At 55.2% G+C, this 18098-nt stretch overlaps 1 protein-coding gene across 1 annotated transcript; it reads right to left on the reverse strand.

Annotated features, from left to right (window-relative positions):
* Positions 1–205: 205 nt before the first annotated feature.
* BRSK1 (BR serine/threonine kinase 1) lies at positions 206–15863 on the reverse strand. The gene is made up of 19 exons (XM_045830299.1): positions 15605–15863; positions 13366–13460; positions 13161–13246; positions 11064–11204; positions 8623–8739; positions 8510–8543; positions 8356–8424; positions 7939–8085; positions 7490–7521; positions 7027–7197; positions 6198–6295; positions 5862–6021; positions 5582–5642; positions 4807–5176; positions 4330–4378; positions 4108–4231; positions 3389–3590; positions 2197–2286; positions 206–520 (listed from the first exon to the last, which is right to left on the reverse strand). Exons 1-19 carry the CDS (start codon positions 15738–15740, stop codon positions 363–365), a joined length of 2340 nt encoding a protein of 779 aa, XP_045686255.1. The 5' UTR covers positions 15741–15863; the 3' UTR covers positions 206–362.
* Between the last annotated feature and the right edge of the window lie 2235 nt (positions 15864–18098).

Raw genomic sequence — 18098 nt, forward strand, 5'->3', positions numbered from 1 at the left:
CCCAGAAGGGGGGGCTGGGGATGATACAAGGACAGATGGCCCTGTCCGTCCGGATCTGCTAAGCCACCCCAACCAGACCCCGTCCCTCCCCCACCCCATCCCGCAGAGAGATTGATCAATAAATAAAATAATAAATTAATCAATAAATAAAATAGAAAGAGCTCCCACCCCTAGTCCCCCCTAGAACCACCCTCCCCAACCCCATCGGGCACGGCCCCTGGAGCCCCATCCCTGCAGGGTGAGGCTAGGTTTGTTGTGTCTCCCCCTCCCTATGTAATCCTTGGGCCCTATTTACAGATTCACAGTTGGGGGGCAGGAAAGGGGGGTGGAGGGGGCTCCCCTCCTTCCCTGGCCCCCTGGGGTCAGGGCAGAGGGGTCCCATTGGTAGCCAGGAGTTTCTTGTCCTTAGGGGGGCCTCGGCGGGGAGAGCCGGTCAGCTCTGGGTCTGGGCGGCCGGGCGGGGGCTGCAGGCTTCGGGGTGGGGTACCAGCCGTCCGGGTCTGGGCCCCGTTCTTCTCGTCTGTGAGGAGGAAGCGGTCTGGCATGGGCTCCGGGGCCTCGGAGGCAGCGTGAAGGTTCCCGCTAGCCAGTGGCCCTAGGAGCCCCAAGACCGCCGAGCCCCAGGGAGGAACATACTCCAGCAGCATGCTGAGGCCCCGGCCCCCCACACAGTTGCCAGGGAGACACACGCTCGCCACCAGGCCACACATCCTAGCCCCCTCTGGCCCTGGTGGCTCTGGAAACCAGACCAAGTTTGTCAGAGTCAGACCTGGTCCTATGACTTCAGGAGACATTCCCAGAGACTCTGGTTATGACACTGTTTGCTAAGGGACAGCTTGTGTGGCGACATGTGAGATTCGAGGACCCCAGGTCACAGCCAGAAGGGTCCCTCTTTCGCTTTCACTACCCGGGTGGCTCGGGGGCTACCTCTTGGCCATGGGGCCAAGGAGTGCCTACCACAGGTCATTTGGGGGTCTCAGGCCCTCCCGGTTGGGCCTGCCTGACTGGAGTCATCTCTGTGTGGGGCCACACTTCCCTAGACTAGGGGACTGCAGTGTTCATGTAGCAATCTCCATAGGGCCCGGAACTGTCTGGGAGGTCCCCTAACAGGAACTGGCCCCCTTAAGAGTCACTGATTGCTAGAGTCCTTGTTTCTTAGCAACCAATACTGCATGGCTCTCGGCTCTCCCCTCCCCTCTTTAGGCAGAACTGGAGGTGGCCCCCTGCCCCCTAAAGCCTGTGGTTAAGGCCCCAGGTGCCTGTTGGTCCTACATCGCCCAGGGTGTGCCCTTTTGGGAGCCCTGGTTGCTAAGGCCAACCTTCTTTGGCAACTGGGTCTAGAAATGTTCAGGGGACCAAACTTGAAGTCTGGTTGTGCTAGGGGGGAGACACACAGGAACAAGGTTATCTGGGTGGGTCGCTAAAAGAACCCTTCCCAGGTGAGGTCAGAGTCGGAAGGAGGTGACCTTCAAGGAGGCACCGGGTAGCTGGTTGTGAAGATGGGAGATAAGCAAAGGAATGTGGGCCTGAGGCCTCTGGGAAGGCAGCAGCGGACACGCCCATGCCCCAGCCTCCAGGAGGGAGCGTGATCTGGCCCTCTGGACACCTGGATACTAGCCTTGTCATTTCTAACCTTGGTGGAATGGGCCACAAGTCTGGAACAGGGCCCACTGCTTCTGAGCAGACTTGACCCTGGGAGTGGGTCTTCTCCAGGGACAAGGCCACCCAGGCTCCTCCTGCCCTCCTGGCTCAGTCCTATTTGCCTGCTCTGTTTCCCCTGGGCGAACGAAACAGATTCATTCTATTTCCCACCCTATCTTGGGAGCAGGGCTGAGCAGGACTCCTTTCACTTAGGAGTTCTGGTTATCCCTGGTTGCTAGGGAAGCCTGCTCCCTGATGACAAGGCTAGCATCCAGGAAGCACCATCCCTTGAAGCACAGAGCACACACTCCCAGGTGAGGCTACATCCTTGACAGGCAGCCCAGCAGGGCAAGAAAGGGCCCCAGCTTCTGCAGGGACCTGCTCTCAGCTCTGCAGGTGAAGCCTCAAAGCAACAACAGGCGGGCCTTGCTACCCCACAGCCACAGCCTCACCTGCAAGCCAAACGCTGCAGCACTTGGTCAGCAGGAAGTCTCCCCTCCACCCCACAGGACAGAAGGTGAGACAGCCCCACATCCAGTACGCCCTGCCTCCCACCTGCCAGGGCCTGCACGGAGGGCTGGTCGTGAGTGCTCAGTAGCTGTGCCTGGATGGTCTCCACGACGCGCTTGAATCGCCGGCTGGGACCTGGAAGGGGCAGGGAAGCAGAAGGACTTGGGGACTCACAGGAACGGGGAAGGACCTCCCGCCCTGTGGAACCCGGTCCCTCCATGCAGCAAAGGACTCTCATTCTCCTGGTCTCAACGTCCCCACCTCTGTTGGGACCACACATCAATCCATGGTTTGCAGATGGAGCTAAGAAATGTTGGATTGACAATTACAATGGGTGTTGTTTTCTATTTAAATACATTCTGTTACTTGCTAGTTTGTAGTGGAGCCCCTGAAGAGCCAGAAATGTAAGAAAAAATAAGGAAAGGAAAAAAAGATCTTAAAATGAAGAGCCTTCTGCCTATTAGTCTCTAAGGAAGTAAAGCAAGAGACATAATTCCTTTTGGTGATGTAACACTCCCATGTCCCACTACAGCCTGGCTTAGAACCTCTAGGAGCAACTCCCAGTTGTGACACAATGAGACTGGTGACAAGGACAGCAAACAGAAGTGTCCCTCCTTCTACAAACTCTTGTTATCAGAACTCAAAAGCCAAGTAGAATCAGAAATGATACATTTCTGTGGTTCTCATCTCTTGTGCCAACTCTTGATTGGTCGAGGCTGCTTCGAGTTTGAGACTGTGGCTGAGCTTGCAGGAAGTGCTGTGATTGATTGGTGATTGTCTGCTCTGGGTGCAGAGGTGGGGGGTGTGGCCTGGTAGCAGCCCCCAGTCTTTGCTCTTGTTATATACAACTTAAAGTTGGAGGAAGAGCTCTGCACTGCGAGGTTAGGAGGCCTACGCTGAGCCCACCTCTGTCACGGTGTGCAGTGTGACAGAGTCCATTTACCTCTTTAGAACACAGTTTTCCTCTCCAGTGGGTGATTGCTAACACACCAAAGGAAATAGTGGGGGGAAAGCACTAAGCACGTTGTAAACACTGTGCTATGAAGTTAAATGTGGATGAGAAAAGGGGGAAGGAGAAGATGCGGGGGTCTAAGTGAGGAGGGAGCTCACACGGTCAAGCCCAGCTGAGCTCTCTCTCCTCCTCCTCCATGCAGCACTGCTGGGCTGTGATCCGATTGCAGCCGTCGTGAGCATCCTAAACACCGGGCTGGGGGCCAGTCTAGTTCGGGAAACTTACCAGAGATGAGAGTAAAGGTGACAGAGTAGATGCCTCCGCTGCCGCCACCGCCATCCCTTCGCGGGGAGGGCTCTGGCCCCTCGGAGGAGCTGATGTCCACCTGGAAGCGGACAGGCTTCTGGAAGACGGAGGGGCCGCCACTGGCCTTGTACTCGGCCCTGAAGCTGGTCTGTGACAGCACACTGTGACTCAGGCTGGGGATCTGAGAGAGGCAGGGAACACAAAGAGTGGGTGACTCCAGTGACCTGGCTGCAGGGGGAACGGATAGTCAACCTTACAGCTGCCTTTGCTCAATGAACTACAAGTCCCATCAGCCACTGGGGCAAAGTAGAAGCCAAGGCAGCGGAATGCCCCATTGCCCGCTGGGATTTGTAGTTTCCCCATCATACTACGAACAGGTTGTATAGGATAAGTGGCTGAGCAACTGATTCCCAAAGTAATTGTAGGGAGGTGTCACCTCACCAGTCCTCAGAGGACACTAGTATGTGGGGAAATGTAACTCAGGATCCTATTTTACCACTTCCAGGCCCCAAGGCACAACAAATCTCTCCTGCCTCCCTGCCATTGCAATGACCAAACCCAAATTCTGGCAGGAAAACTACTAATCCCATGAATCCCGAGAGGAAGTCAGGCCCGTGCCAAAGCGGTGAATCCTAGGGGCTCCTGATAACTGCCTTTCTGTGGTGGCCAGGGGGGGCGTGCGGACCCAGGCCCCTTACCGACAGGAAGGCATGGACGATGTCCGCTTTGATACTACTGAGCGGTTTGTCCTTTAGCACGAGGAATATTTGTTCTTCTTTGTCCAGGGAGATGAAGTTTCCGAACCAGGAGCGTTTTGCCAGCCTGATCAGGAGGGAATGGTTGGGGAGGAGGGTCAGGAGGGGGCTAAGAGAATGAAAACCCCTCTCCATCCCTTCTTTTCCTTTTTCTGTGGCACTCACTCTGGAGAGGACTCCGGTGTCAAGCTGGACATCTCCTCGGCGGTGGGGACTGGGGAGGGGAGAGCATGGTCAACACTAGTCCTTCATCCTCGTCAGCAGCACACAGGTCAGCAGTTGCATCCGACCAGGGGGTCCGGACCCAGTGCCTATTCACCCAGCCCAGGAGCTAAACCCCAAAGGGCAAGCAGCCTAGTAGTCTCCGTGGGGATGCTACCAGCCCATTATGCCACGCCCTCTGGGGGGCCTGGCATGAGCCAATACGCAGGTGAGTCAAAATCTGAATGGGCGTGCCCTTTAGAGCCCACTTTGTCTACCAAACACCTGCATCTCTGCTCATGACCCCATCTTATCCTAGGATGTGGGAATGCGGGACCCTGCCCCTTGCTCTGGGATCCCAGATTTTAGCTCCCAAACGCCTTCCTCCATTAGGGCCCAGGAGTCTACCTCCCAGCCCCTGCGCCACCATGGACCCCGTACCCTGCATCTTGCGCCGGTGAAAGCGAGGGGAGCCCAGGAAGCTGTTGCGGATGGAATTGAGACGACTCCTCCAGGCCGCTCCCCCGACGCCACCGCCAGGGCTTGGGGGCGGCGTTGTCCCCGGGGTCCCAGTGGGGCTGGCCCGGGGTGTGTGCAGAGGCGAATGCAAGGGGGTGCCCCCGGAGGAGCGCGGGGAGCCTGGAGGGCCAGGCAGGGGCGTGGAGCGGGCACTGGGAGGCGGGGGCTGCTCCCCGGCGCCCCCACCTCTGGGGCCCCGAGAAGGCAGCGTCTGCGTTTTGGAAGTCGGGGAGCCCCCTCCCCGAGCCTCATCTCCAGCACCGGGCTCCGGTGAGAAGGAAAAGACCGGACTCTGCAGAGGAGTGGAGTAAGGTGAGGATGGACTACAACTCCCAGGAGGCTCTAGGTGCCCCACATGCACACACTTAGGCAGGTGAACCCCGAGGCATGCTGGACCTTGTAGGTCCTATTACCCCCACCGCTATAGTTAGGGAAGCAGGGACTTTTCCCATCCTGCTTATCGCTGTAACCAGCAGTGACTGGTGCATTGTAGGCGCTCAATTAGCGTCTGTTAAATGAGTAAACCCTTCAGACACACTGAATACCCAACCCTATGGAGGTGGAAATGGCCAATGTACTAAAATACTAATATGGCCTTGGGTTTTGACGGAAATTGGAGTTTCTGCTGCTCAATCTTTGCTGCCCAGCGTCTTTGCTCCCTTTACCCTTTCTCCATTCATTGGGAGTCTGGCCTTACCCTCGGGCTGCTCAGAGGGCTGGAGGACAGGCCGGTGGAGGCTCCACTGACACTCCGGGATCTGTTTCCAGGATAAATGTTTAAAAATCAGGAGGGATGGTTTCAAAAGGCTCAGGGGTCCTCTCCCTTACACACCCCTTCAAAATGAGGAAATGAGGCCCAGAGAGGGCAGGTGGCGTGGCCCAGTCTCACAGCACAGTGGAGGTGGCTCTGGGGTTAAAACCTTGAACTTCCTCCACACCCAGGCCTGGGGATCCCACTACAGGGGCAGGGTTCCCACCTCTGACTGTGCTGGGCCATCTCCAGGGCCCGTCGGGTGGGTACAGGGGAGCCGCCACCACCGGCATCGGTGATGCTCAGGACTTCCATGGACTTCCGCTCTGGCCGCCGTTTCCCATGACGGCTCAGCATGGGGGAATCCACACGCTTCCGAGGGGGGTCTGGGGGCAGATCAAAAGACTGATTTGTACAGCTGCACTCAGACAGATGAGGAAACTGAGGCCCAAGTAAAGAGAGATTTTGACATAAAGGTCACAGAGCAAGTCAGGTCCTGCAGTGCCCCCTCCTACCCCCACCTCGGGAATCCAGGGCCTGGACCCCATCCCTGCCTTCTCACCAACATCATTCCGGGGAGGCAGGTCCTGGTCCTCACAGCTGGGGTATCGCTCCTTCCGATCCAAAAGCAGGTAATATATCATCTTTTCTTGGTTCTCCCTATGGAGGGTAGGAGATGGTGGGGGTCAGAGGTCAGGTCCCAGAGGTGGGCTCATCCCCACCTTGCAGCTGTGGCTCTCTGGGGGATTGCTTGGTCCATCCAGTATCTCTATATACAGTTCCATATTCCTAGGTATCAAAATGGCCTTGGTCTTGGTGTGCATCTCAGTCTCACTTTACTAAAATATAATATCTAACATTTGAATATCTAACATTTGAACACTTACTCTATGTAAGTACTAGGGGAGACACCGTCTAAATCTGTCTCAGCATCCCTGACTGGTGTGGCTCAGTGGGTTGAGCATTCTCCAGAAACCAAAAGGTTGCAGGTTCGATTCCCAGTCAGGGCACATGCCTGTGCTACCCTGTTGATGATGAGTTGGAGGTGTGTGAAAAGCAACTGATTGACCTCTCTCACATCGACGTTTCTCTTCCTCTCTTCCTTCCTTCCTCTCTCTCTAAAAATAAATAAATAAAACCTAAAAAAAAAAGAATAAGTCTGTCTCAATCAACATCTATTATACTTTTCTGCATGGTTTCTGCCTTTTCTCTCCTGGTCCTACTGCCCCCTTGTGGTTCCTCCGGAAACAGCTCCAGGGGAGAGTGTTAAGCTACTGCGTCCTGAGAGTCTGCGCGTGTTTGAAGCTAGGCACCACTCCTGCTGGTTGTGCTCGGAAAACTGCAGTTCTCTTCTCATGGGCAGGGAGTGTGTTAGCGGCGGGGTGTCTTACTCTTCGCTCCGCAGCTCGCGGTGCAGCCGCTCCCGGTCCCTGAAACAGCCCAGGGAAGCCATGCTCTCTAGGACATCGGGGTCCAGCTCTCCATTTGATGGCAGGCTCCGCATGGCCACACGGCGGCCTGGGGCTGGCTCCAAGCATGGGTCTGGCTCATGTTTCCCGCCCCTGGGGAGAGGAAGAAATATCACAGGGGACCCAGACTCGAACCCTAGCCTTCATCTGAGCCTCAGGGGTCCTGGGTCTCAGCCTGCACCTTTCTGGGGAAACCAGGAGTCTAGGCCGCCGCCACCCTCCCTCAGATCCAGACATCAAAGTACCTAACCCAGCCTCATTCAGAAACTTCGGCATCCCACCCCTTAGCGAGCTCTGGCTCTCCTGCTTTGGGGGCCTTTGATATTTGGGCCTCTCTCTCTCTTCCTCCCCCAGGCACCCAGGTGTCCAGTTCCCCTATACTCACAGATACCAGGGATGTTTCTGAATTTGCTCCAGCTGTAAGGGGGTAGGTCATAGAGAAGCAGAAGTGAGGTCATAGGATCACAGTTGGCAGCAATAAAAGTTGATGGGGTGATGTTGGGGGTGTGGAGGTGGTCCCTACGGGCTGAATGACGGTTCATGTCTCCCCCAAGTGGCCATTGAGCGTATTGCCTTACAATCGCGCAATACGAATACTGAGGACCCACCAGCGCAGTGGCATCTGGGCAGGGCAGGCAAGCCTGCGCATGCGCTCCCCCCATTTTGGCGCAGTGCATTTCCAAGATAGTGGGTTCATCCGGGGGCTCCCCTCCTAGCTGTCACCCCAGGGACTGACAGCCCCTTCCTGGAAACCCATCCTCAAGCCTCCCCAAGGGCTCTGCCCTCATCACCCAGTGTCCCTTCCCTGTCCCCATCCCGGTCCTTCCCACTCACACTGAGCCTTTTCTCAGGCTCCACTTCGATCATGCCCCTCAGCAGGCTCTGGCAGTCTGGAGGAATGAAGTGGGGCATGTGGAAGACACCCCGTTTCACCTTCTCCAGCAGCTGGCGGAGGTTGTCATCATCAAAGGGCAGAGCCCCCTGGGGGACAAATGACCAGCCACTGTCCCAAGCCCTCCTAAGGGCTCCTGGCTGCCCATCCCATTCGGGCACCCCCTGGACCATCTCACTATTCTGGGGCCAAATAGTTAGCTCCAGGATCTTGGTCCACTAGTGAATGCTCCATACACCTTCCTGATACCAGTTAAGTATTGGGGAGACAAGCCCTGGGGTGAAGATGGAACGTCCTGTGCTCTGCTCCCACCAGGCAGGATTGTTCTCGAAATGGGGCAGAAGGGAGGGGCGACTTACCACCAGCAGGGCAAAGAGGATGACACCACAGCTCCACATATCAGCTCGGCGCCCGTCATACTTTTCCCCCTGGAAGGGAGCAGGGCCAGACGTGACCTTCACCTCTCCACCAGGTTGACTCCACCCCGCTCTCCTCTACCTGCTCCACACTCACCTTAATCACCTCTGGACACGCATAGTGGGGAGACCTGAGGGAGAGACATGGCGTGAACCTCTGACAGGCTTCTCACCCTTCCCGGGGACTCAGGAGATGGGGGCTGGACTCACCCACAGCTGGTCTCCAGGAGGCTGTCTCCCACCTGCAGGGACGCCATGCCGAAGTCTGCAATGCGGATGTTGTTCTTCTCATCCAAAAGCAGGTTTTCGGGCTTCAGGTCTCTGTGGCTGAGACAGGCAGGAGAGGATCAGGCCTCCAGGAGGCCTAGGCCCCCATTCACCATCTTTCAGAGGGAAACACATCTGGAAACTTTGATGATAGTTTCACACATGCCCGAAGTAGAGAGAAGAATACAGGGAAACCACCCTGGCTGGTGTGGCTCAGTAGACAGCACCGGCCTGTGACCCAAAGGGTTGCAGGTTCAATTCCCAGTCAGGGCACATGCCTGGGTTGCAGGCCAGGTCCCCAGTAAGGGGCGTACAAGAAGCAATCACACATTGATGTTTCTCTCCCTCTTCCTCTCCCCCTAAAAATAAATAAATAAAATCTTAAAGAAAAAAAAAAGAATATAGGGAAGCCCCCTGCACTTACACATGCCCTGGCTTTTCACATTATCAGCTCAGGGCACATCTCTCCTCCATACCTCTATGGACACACTCTCCTTCTCCCACTGGACTATTTTGCAGGAGAGCCCATATGTCATGTTATTTTACCCACAAGTATTTGAATATGTATGAAGTGAGATTTTTTGAGGTAAGCAGGGCTGATACTGAGCTGGCTCTTTAAATATTAAAATATTTCCTTACTGAATAAAAAAAAAGTATTGCCATCCCAAGCTCATCACTGATTCCTCCCTTGGGACCCACTCCTCATATTCCAGGGGCCAAGCTCTTTAGGATTTAAGGGTTAATGTCTGAGGGGAGGTGACGCCCAAGGATTCCACAGCTTTTGTTGGAAATGGTCAGTAACTGGGTCATACTGATTGTTAAATATACGGATTATCGCCCCCTAGAGGTCAGTGTTTTTAATGTCAGGGTTTTGACACAGTCTTGCCAACAAGGAGGTGTGTTGACAATTTAAATGGGCTCACTTCAAGTCACTCAGCTTTACCCCCAAATTTGAACCCCTCCACCCTGCTCTCTGCCCCACCTCCAATCCCCACCCCAGAGAAGGTGAGGTGCAAACAGATGATGTAGAAAGACAAGGTGAAGGCACCCATTTTGCACTGGAATTAACCATAAAAATGCTGCGTATCTAATATTCTGTTTTGAGAGCTGAAGGCAATTCAGTGAAGAAAGAAGAATCTTTTCATATGTGAGTTCATAGGCCAAAAAATGCACCTCAACCCTTACCTCACACCAATACAAACACTAATCGTGGAAATGGATCCCAGGCCTAGTTGCAAGAGCTAAACCAATATAATTTCTAGAAGAAAACATAGGTGAAAAACTTAGCAATGTTGAGCTGGGTAAAGATGTCTCAAACGGGACAGAAAAAGCATCAACCATAATAGAAGAAAAAATCAACAAACTGGAGTTCGTCAAAATTTAAAATACTGTTTTTTACAAGACATTGTTATAAAAATGCAAAAGTATGTCACAGATAGGAAGAAATACTTGAAAAATATATATCTGATAACAGGTTTGTCCCTAAAATAAATAACTCTTACAACTCAATAATAAAAAGACAGAAAACTCAGTTAATAATGGGCAAAGAATCTGCATAGACATTTTTCTGAAATGGCCAATAAGCACATGGAAAAATGTTCTACATCATCAGCTCTCCAGGGAATGTAAGTCAAAACAACAGTGAGCCCTGGCTAGGTAGGTCAGTTGGATAGCAATACACCAAGGTTGCAGGTTCAATCCCTAGTCAGGGTACATGGCAAAAATCGACCAATGAATGAATGAATAAGTGGAACAATAAATCAATATTTCTCTCTCTCTCTCCCTTCCTCTCTGTCTAAAAAAATCAATAAATAAAAAATGAAAAAATTAAAAACACAATGAGATCCCACTTCATACCTACTAGGATGACATTGTCAAAAAGTCAAATAAGAACAAATGTTGGCAAGGATGTGGAGAGATCGGAACCCTCATCAGCTGCTGGTGGGGATGTTGAATGGTGCAGTCACTTTGAAAAATGGTCTGGTACCTCCTCAAAAGGCTAAACACAGAGTCAGCATGTTACCCAATAATTCCACTCCTAGGTACATACCCATGAGAACTGAAAACACAGGTACACACCAAAACCTGTACATGACTACCCAACATTATTTACAATAGTCCCAAAGGAGAAAGCACCAAAATGTCCATCAAGTGGTGAATGGATAAACAAACATGGTCAATCCACACTATGGAATATTACTCAGCCACGAAAAGGAACGAAGCACTGCCACCTGCTACAACATGGATGAACCTTGAAAACCTTTTGCTAAGTGAGAAAAGCCACAGTCTCAAAAGGCTGCACACAGTAGGATTCTATTTCTATGAAATGCCCCAAAAGGTGAATCCATAGAGGCTGGAAACAGATGAGTGAGTGTGGCCCTCACCAGATGGAGTAGCTGTGGCAGAAGTCCAGCGCAGACACGATCTGGCGGAAGAACTTCCGGGCCTCCTTGGGGGTTAGTCTTCCCTTCTTGACCAGGTAGTCGAACAACTCACCCCCAGAGACGTGCTCCAGAACCAGGTACCTGAGGGACACAGAGGAGGCAGAGGGCTGGAAGGGGCATGTGGAGGACCAAAGAGCCTGCCTGGTCTCCGTCTTCCATCAGTCCCTTGACCCCAGCACAAGACTTCAATCCTACTGGCCCCTGGAGGCAGAGAACCCCGATTCCCATGAGTCCCTGGGAGGAAACTCCAATTTCCATGAGTCCCTGGGAGGAAGGGATTCCAATTCCCATCAACCCTGGGTAGAGACACCAATTCCCATGAGCCACTGGGAAGTAGAAATGCAATTCCCATGAGCCCCGAGTAGCAGAGAGACACCCAAGTCAACTTGAGTGATCAACACTTTGACTTAGAGTTGTTCTAAGAAAATAAGGCAGTCAGAGACCACAATTCTCCTAGACCCCTAGGAAATAAAGACCCTATTTCTATGAGCCTTTGGAAAGCTGAAGTTCTGGTTCTCATTAGTTCCTGAGCTATAGAGAGTGGAATTCTCCTCTATTCTCAGGCACCACTTCAACTGTCAACATCCCTGAGGCAAAGGCTGCCATTAGCCCCTGGGAGGTAGAGACTACAATTCCCATCAGCCTTTAAGAGGAAAAGACCCTAATTCCCATCAGCCTTTGGGAAGCCAACATTCAGTTGCCATCAGCCTTGGGCAGCAGATCCTCCTATGCCACCCTGAGGAGCATTAACACTCTGACTCCTAGTCGTTTCAGGAGTTAAGGCAACTGCTTTCACACCAAGAGGGCAAAGTTCCCCCCAATTATCATAGGATTTGGAGAAATAAAGACCCCTTCACCCCTCCACACCCAATAGCCCCTGGGAAGCCAAGTCTGTTACTCCTGGAAGCCTCTGGGATGTAGAAACTCAAATTTTCACTAATTCTTGGCAATATGATGACAGTGTGCAACAATCTAAGTCAGCACCTGTGAAGGAAAAGACTACAACTCCCATTAGTCCCAAGTGGAAAAAAACTCCCAACTCCCATAGGGCTCTGGGACCTAGACTCTACCTCCCATCAGCCACCTGGATTCTAAAAACTCCAAGTCCCATGAGGCTCTGGGAGTGTAAACCTGTCACTCCCATCAGTTCCTGTGAAACAAAAGCACAATTTCTATGCGCCCTTGGAAGGATGAACATCCAGTGGAAAGCAGAACTCCCACTGAGTGGGAGTGATTGCACCTGCAGTCACAGCCAACACCTGGGGAAGCCCCAGGACTACCATTCTCATGAGCACCTGGGGCCACAGCAGCTTCCAGCCTGGGAAACCCACCCCTGCATCTGATGGGTGTTGGAGCCAGTTCATCCTGGGGACTATGTGGTGGGGCGGGGGAAGGGGTGGGCAGTGGGGCTGTCCTCCTGCAGCCCAGCTGTCCCTTGGGTCACCAGAGTCCAGACAAAGGGCTGTTGTCTGGAGCCTGGACAGCTGGACCCCACCTCCCCTTCCTGGGGGGTAATTGACTTTGAGATGGGGACTCCAAATGCCTAAGGAGTCCCATTGTTGGGGTGTTCAGTCACAGCACTCAGAATCACGTTGGGGGTGGAGGGGGCCACCAATGCTGCCGAGCAGGGGTTTGGGAGGAGGCAGGGGTCCCTGGATCCCATTGCCTTAGCAAACGGGGGGAATCAACTCTTGGCAAGTTGGGTCTGGCTGAGTGCTTCCACATTATCCAGAAGAGAGTGTCCCCTGCAGCTGGGTAGGATCAGCCTCTGTCCCCCACTCAGGGCGTCTCAGGCTTGGCAGTCCCGTTGCCGGGGCATACTCGACCCTCCCCATCCAGCCAGGTCAGTGTGGGAACAATGAGGGTTCAATGTGCAGGGGGGTGTCCCTGTGCAATAGGGAATGGACTGGGCCTCCAGTGGCCCAGCCAAGAGACCTCAAGCTTCCCCAGGCCCCTCCAGGCCTCATTCCCAGAAGGGTCCCACCCAAGGAACTTGGGGAGGGCGCATGGGAGGGCTGGGTGTCTATAAATACCTACAAATATTTCTTGTTCTCGTAGACGTCGTGGAGCTTGAGGACGTGAGGGTGCTCGATGAGCTTCAGGATGGCGATCTCCCGCTCCACCTGGGGGGTAGAGGGGATGGTGGCAATAGCAATGGTGACAGAGAAATGGGGGTCAGAAAGGCCTCTCTCTCCCTCCCAGCCCATTCCCAAACGGCTTCCCTCCCCTGAAACACACACACCTTCATCAGCACCGATTCTGACAGCTTCTCCCGGTTCACGATCTTGATGGCCACCTTCTGGCCCGTGATGCAGTGGACCCCAAGTTTAACCAGCCCTGGGGAGCAGAATTTAAAATGTGGGATGTTCCCTGATGGTGTGGCTCACTGGGTGGAGTGCCAGCCTGCGAACCCAAGTGTCACCGGTTGGATTCCCAGTCAGGGCATATGCCTGGGCTGCAGGTTTAGTTCCCGGAAGGGAGCGTGTGAGAGGCAACCACACACTGATGTTTCTTTCCCCTTTTCTCCCTCCCCTTTCCTCTCTCTAAAAATATAAATAAAATCTTTAAGAAAAAAAGATTTATTTATTTTTTAGAGGGAGGGGAAGGGAGAAAGAGAGAGAAACATTAATGCGTGTTTGACTCTCGTGTGCCGCCTACAGGTGACCAGGCCCACAACCCAGGCATGTACCCTGACCAGGAATCGAACCAGCAACCCTTTGGTTCGCAGACCGGCACTCAATCCACTGAGCCGCACTGGCCAGGACATAAATAGAATCTTTTTAAGAAATGTGGGGTGTGCTCCCAGAGCAGCCTCCTGGTTCTGGCTCCTAAGGCCCCCTTGACACCTTTCCCTCTTCCCTTGATGGCTGCTCCACAGAAGCCTGGACCACCCTTACCTCAACGCCTACGGGCCAACAGCTGCCATGCCCACATCAGAGCTCTCTCCCCACTCCCCGGTGCCCAATTCTGACCCTCTGGACTGTCCTTCCACCCACAGCTGCCTTTGATTCTCACCCCAATTCTCTGTGTAAGTGCATCTCTCCATGGTGCCGCCATAGTTTGGTCTCCCTCATCGGCCTCCTCAACCCTCTCTCCCTCCTTCCACCCGTCACTGCCTTGAACTCTCTGCGTGTCAGTCTTCTGGAGACTCCATGTCTCCCCGGGAGTAGAATTTCACGTTTGCTCCCTTTCCATACTGTTGTCTCCACTTTCTCCCGAACCCTCAACCTTCCAATCTCCTCCTTTGATCTACTGTTCATTGCAGCTGTAGCTGGGAGCATGAGAAAGGTCATGCCCACTCCTCAAGGAAACCCCAGAACCACAAACCCAGGAGTCCTGTCACCGGCCCCTCCTCCTTCAGACCCAGGGGTCCAGGCCCCCAGCCCACCCTCGGACCCAGGAGTCCCATCCCTGGCCCCTCCTCCCTCAGGTCCAGGGGTCCAGGCCCCCAGCCCCTCCTCCCTCAGACCCAGTGGTCCAGGCCCCCAGCCCCCCCTCCCTCAGACCCAGGACTCTAGCCACCGGCCCCTCTGCCCTCAGACCCAGGAGTGCAGGCCCCCAGCCCCCCCTCAGGCCCAGGAGTCTGTCCCTGGCCCCTCCTCCCTCACGTCCTGGGGTCCAGGCCCCCAGCCCCTCCTCCCTCAGGGCCAGGGGTCCAGGCCCCTAGACCCTCCTCTGTCAGACCCCAGGTCCAGGGCCCCTTCTTCCCCATAACTCTGGAATTCAGGTCAGCAACACCTTCACACTCTGATAACTAGGATCTGGAGGCCTGACTCTCACACCCTTCCTGTCCCTCAGTTTTGCAGACACCCTGGACCCATCCCCCAGACACAGGTGTTCAGCTCCCACCCCCACCGGAAGGAAGGAGGCCACGGCTGGTGGCCAAGGTTTAGCAACAGCAAAGGATGACCCCTCCACAGCACTGCTGGGCGCTTTGCCTCTCACCTCCACCTTCCACCTCTCTGTCCCTGGTCCCCCCCACAGAGCCAGCATGCTGGAGAAGGGGGAGGATTCTGTGCACACCATCAGCCCAGCCTCACTCTCTGTCACCCCGAGGCCTTCTGAGGCCAAAGGGCACCAGCTTCCGCGGGTGCACCCCCGACCGGCAGGACACCGCAGCCTGCGGCTGTACTGCACCAAGTCCCTCCGCTCCCAATACCGCGGTCGCTGCTGCAGGCCGGCCTCCCTTCCCCACAGCGGCCACAGCCCCTCCAACTCTGCCCCAGCTGGGAGGGAGCCCTCGGGCAGCGGCACCCTCCGGGAGTCCAAGCTCCTAGCCCCCTTCTCCCCAGGACCCCAGAGTCTGAGACAGCTCTCCACCCTCCATCCTGGGGACCAGGCAGGCTGGACCCCCAAGTCCCTTCTGTGTAGAGAGACCCAGGAGTCTGGGTAACCAGCCCCTGCCCTTTGAACACCCGAGTCCCGCCCTCTGCCCCCAGCTCCCCCTGCCCCCGCCCCAAGTGTCCCCTCCCCTGGCTCACCTGTCTGTCCTTTGCCCAGCGTCTTCTCCAGCCGATAGGGGCCCACATACTGGGCGTGCTGGGGTGGGTGTGGGTGTGGGTGCGGGAGGTGGTAGGCGGGGGAGCCCCCGCCTCCCTCCTTGGCCCCGGACGACATGGTGCCCTTGGTCCCGGCCCGACCGGCCCCCCGGCCGCCCCCCCTACGGCCGGTCGCCCCGTCTCTCCGGTGGGGGCCGGCGACCGCTCCGTCCCGGCCCCCCCGGCTGCCCCCCACTTCTCCGGGGGTCCCCAGGGGGCTGGGCTGGGCCCCCCCCAGTCGGCGGGCCGCAGAGCTGGGGGAGGGGGGGCGGGCCCGGGGGGGTCAGGCCCCGGGAGTCAGCATGGCCCGGGGGGGCTGCGTGGCCCCCCCTCCCCAGCCCTTCCTTGGCCGGCCCCCCCTTCCTGCGCCTCCCCCTGCCGGGGGGGTCTGAGGTGCGGGCCGGCTGATGCTGCAGGCCGAGGTCCCCCCCGCCCCCCCACGCGCCCTCTCTCCTCCGCCTCCTCCTCCTCTCCGCCTCCCCCCGCCACCTCGTCCTTTCTCTCCGGCAAGCTGACATCACCATCCGGGGACTCCGGGCCCTTCCCCAAAGTTAACCCTTTCGGAGGGGGGGGGAAGCGGGGCAGGGGGCGGGCCTGGGAGCCGGAGGGAGGGCGAGGAGGTAGGAGGATGCAGGGAGGGAGGGAGGGATGCAGGAGCAGAGAGGATGGAGAGATGCCGAGCCGAGACGGGCAGGCATGTAATTGCACAAAGGGTGATGAAGTCGCACTCAGAGACAGAGATGGCAGCGACAGGGCTGGGCACCACCGGGGCCGGCCTGGGGCAGGACGGAGACCGGCAGGGATGGGCAGAAACGGAGAAGGAAGGAATGGAGAGCAGAGAAGCGGGAGGATGGGGAGTTGTAGGAAAGCGGAGAAAGGACCAGGTGGACAGTCAGAGATGTGGAGAGACAGAGAGGTGGGAGAGAGCCAGCCAACCTGAGAGGGGACCCAGAAATGGACAGGTGGAGGGAGAGGCTCGGAAAACAGCTGGAGAGAAAGAGGGATGTGTAGAAAGGGCTGCAGAGAGAGGGGAACAAAGACAGGGGTGGACAGGTAAACAGGTGCAGGGCCAGATGCTGGGGAACATGGGGGTAGACAGAGGGGCAGAGGCAGGGAGAAGGGAGGTATTTGGAGAGCTGCCTACCAGACTCATCTCTGTTTCCCCAGGCCCCCCAAGCCCACCCACCGGGTTCTCCTTTCTGACCCAAATCCACCCACAGCCCAGGGCAGGTGTTTTCAAATCAGCTTGGTTCCAATACCTCCATTTAGGATCCTCTATATTCCTACAGAGAATTTTCCAGAACCCCCTGAGGGTCCTGTGTATTTTTTTAGACCTGTGTGTATTCTCTGTGCCCACCACAGGGTCCCCTAGATCCTCACATGGGCCCCAGTATAATTGTATGTCCTCACTGTAGCACATCCGTGGATCTGCTCAGCTGGATTTCCACGCCATTCAGGACTCCCCCCTATCAGGTACCCAAAGCTGTGAGGCACCCATGTAACCCCCAAGTCCCCTGCAGAGTGTACCCAGGTGCCTCCAGTCTCCTAGTCGGGCACCTTCATTCCATGAAGCACCACTGAGTGCTAGGTCTGACCCAGGCAAGGTTATATGTGCCAACAAAGACCCCTTGCCCTAGGGTGCTCCCATTCTAACGGATGAGGCAAATGATAAAACAAGATAAACAAGCAATGTAGCCCTGGCTGGTGTGGCTCAGTGGATGGAGCGCCAGCCTGCAAACTGAAGGGTCACTGGTTCAATTCCCTGTCAGGGCACATGTCTGGGTTGAGGGCCAGCCTCCTCTGCCCATTTAGGGGTGAACAACAGGCAACCAACTGATGTTTCTCTCCCTCTCTTTCTCCCTCCCTTCTCCTCCTCTGAGAACAAATAAATAAAATCTTTAACTAAAAATTAAAAAAAAGATGAACAAGCAAAATATGTGGTCTGTTAGATGGTCATGATCACTGTTGACGAGACTGAAGCAGGGAAGGGGGACAGGAAGCGTCTGCTGAGTGTGGTATTTTAGATACAGTGCTAACAGGAAACAGGAAGTGTGAAGGCTCCGGTTGGAATTGTACTGGCTGGGTTGTAGGAACATGGAAGGGGTCAGTGTGGCTGAAGGGGAGTGGGGGTGGGGAGTGAGACAGAAAGAGGTAAGGAAACCGATCTTACAGGATCTCAGAAGTCCTGGTTTACTCCTGGTATTCTGTGACTATGAATAGGGTCCATTTTCATTCTTGGGTTAGAATTATCTGATCGCCCTCCTCAGAGGTCATTGTAAAGGCTATGGCTTTTATTTTATTTATTTATTTTTAAAGATTTTATTTCTTTTCAGAGAGAGAGAGGGGAAGGGAGGGAGAAAGAGAGGGAGAGAAACATCAATCTGTTGCCTCTCCCATGCCCCCAACCGGGGACCTGGCCCGCAGCCCAGGCAAGTGC

Source organism: Phyllostomus hastatus, unplaced genomic scaffold, assembly GCF_019186645.2.
Source record: "Phyllostomus hastatus isolate PE091 unplaced genomic scaffold, TTU_PhHast_1.1 phas_contig_151, whole genome shotgun sequence".
Classification (NCBI taxonomy): Eukaryota; Metazoa; Chordata; class Mammalia; order Chiroptera; family Phyllostomidae; genus Phyllostomus; species Phyllostomus hastatus.

What these genes read in the sequence shown, in the direction of transcription:
- BRSK1 (XM_045830299.1), bottom strand. Translation starts at nt 15,740, where the DNA reads ATGTCGTCCGGGGCCAAGGAGGGAGGCGGGGGCTCCCCCGCCTACCAC. An exon ending in AGCCTGAGAAAAGGCTCAGT is followed by an intron (nt 7,522 to 7,938) that starts GTGAGTGGGAAG and finishes ACCCCCTTACAG; the next exon opens with CTGGAGCAAATTCAGAAACA. An exon ending in CACCTTTACTCTCATCTCTG is followed by an intron (nt 2,287 to 3,388) that starts GTAAGTTTCCCG and finishes TGCCCCTTCCAG; the next exon opens with GTCCCAGCCGGCGATTCAAG.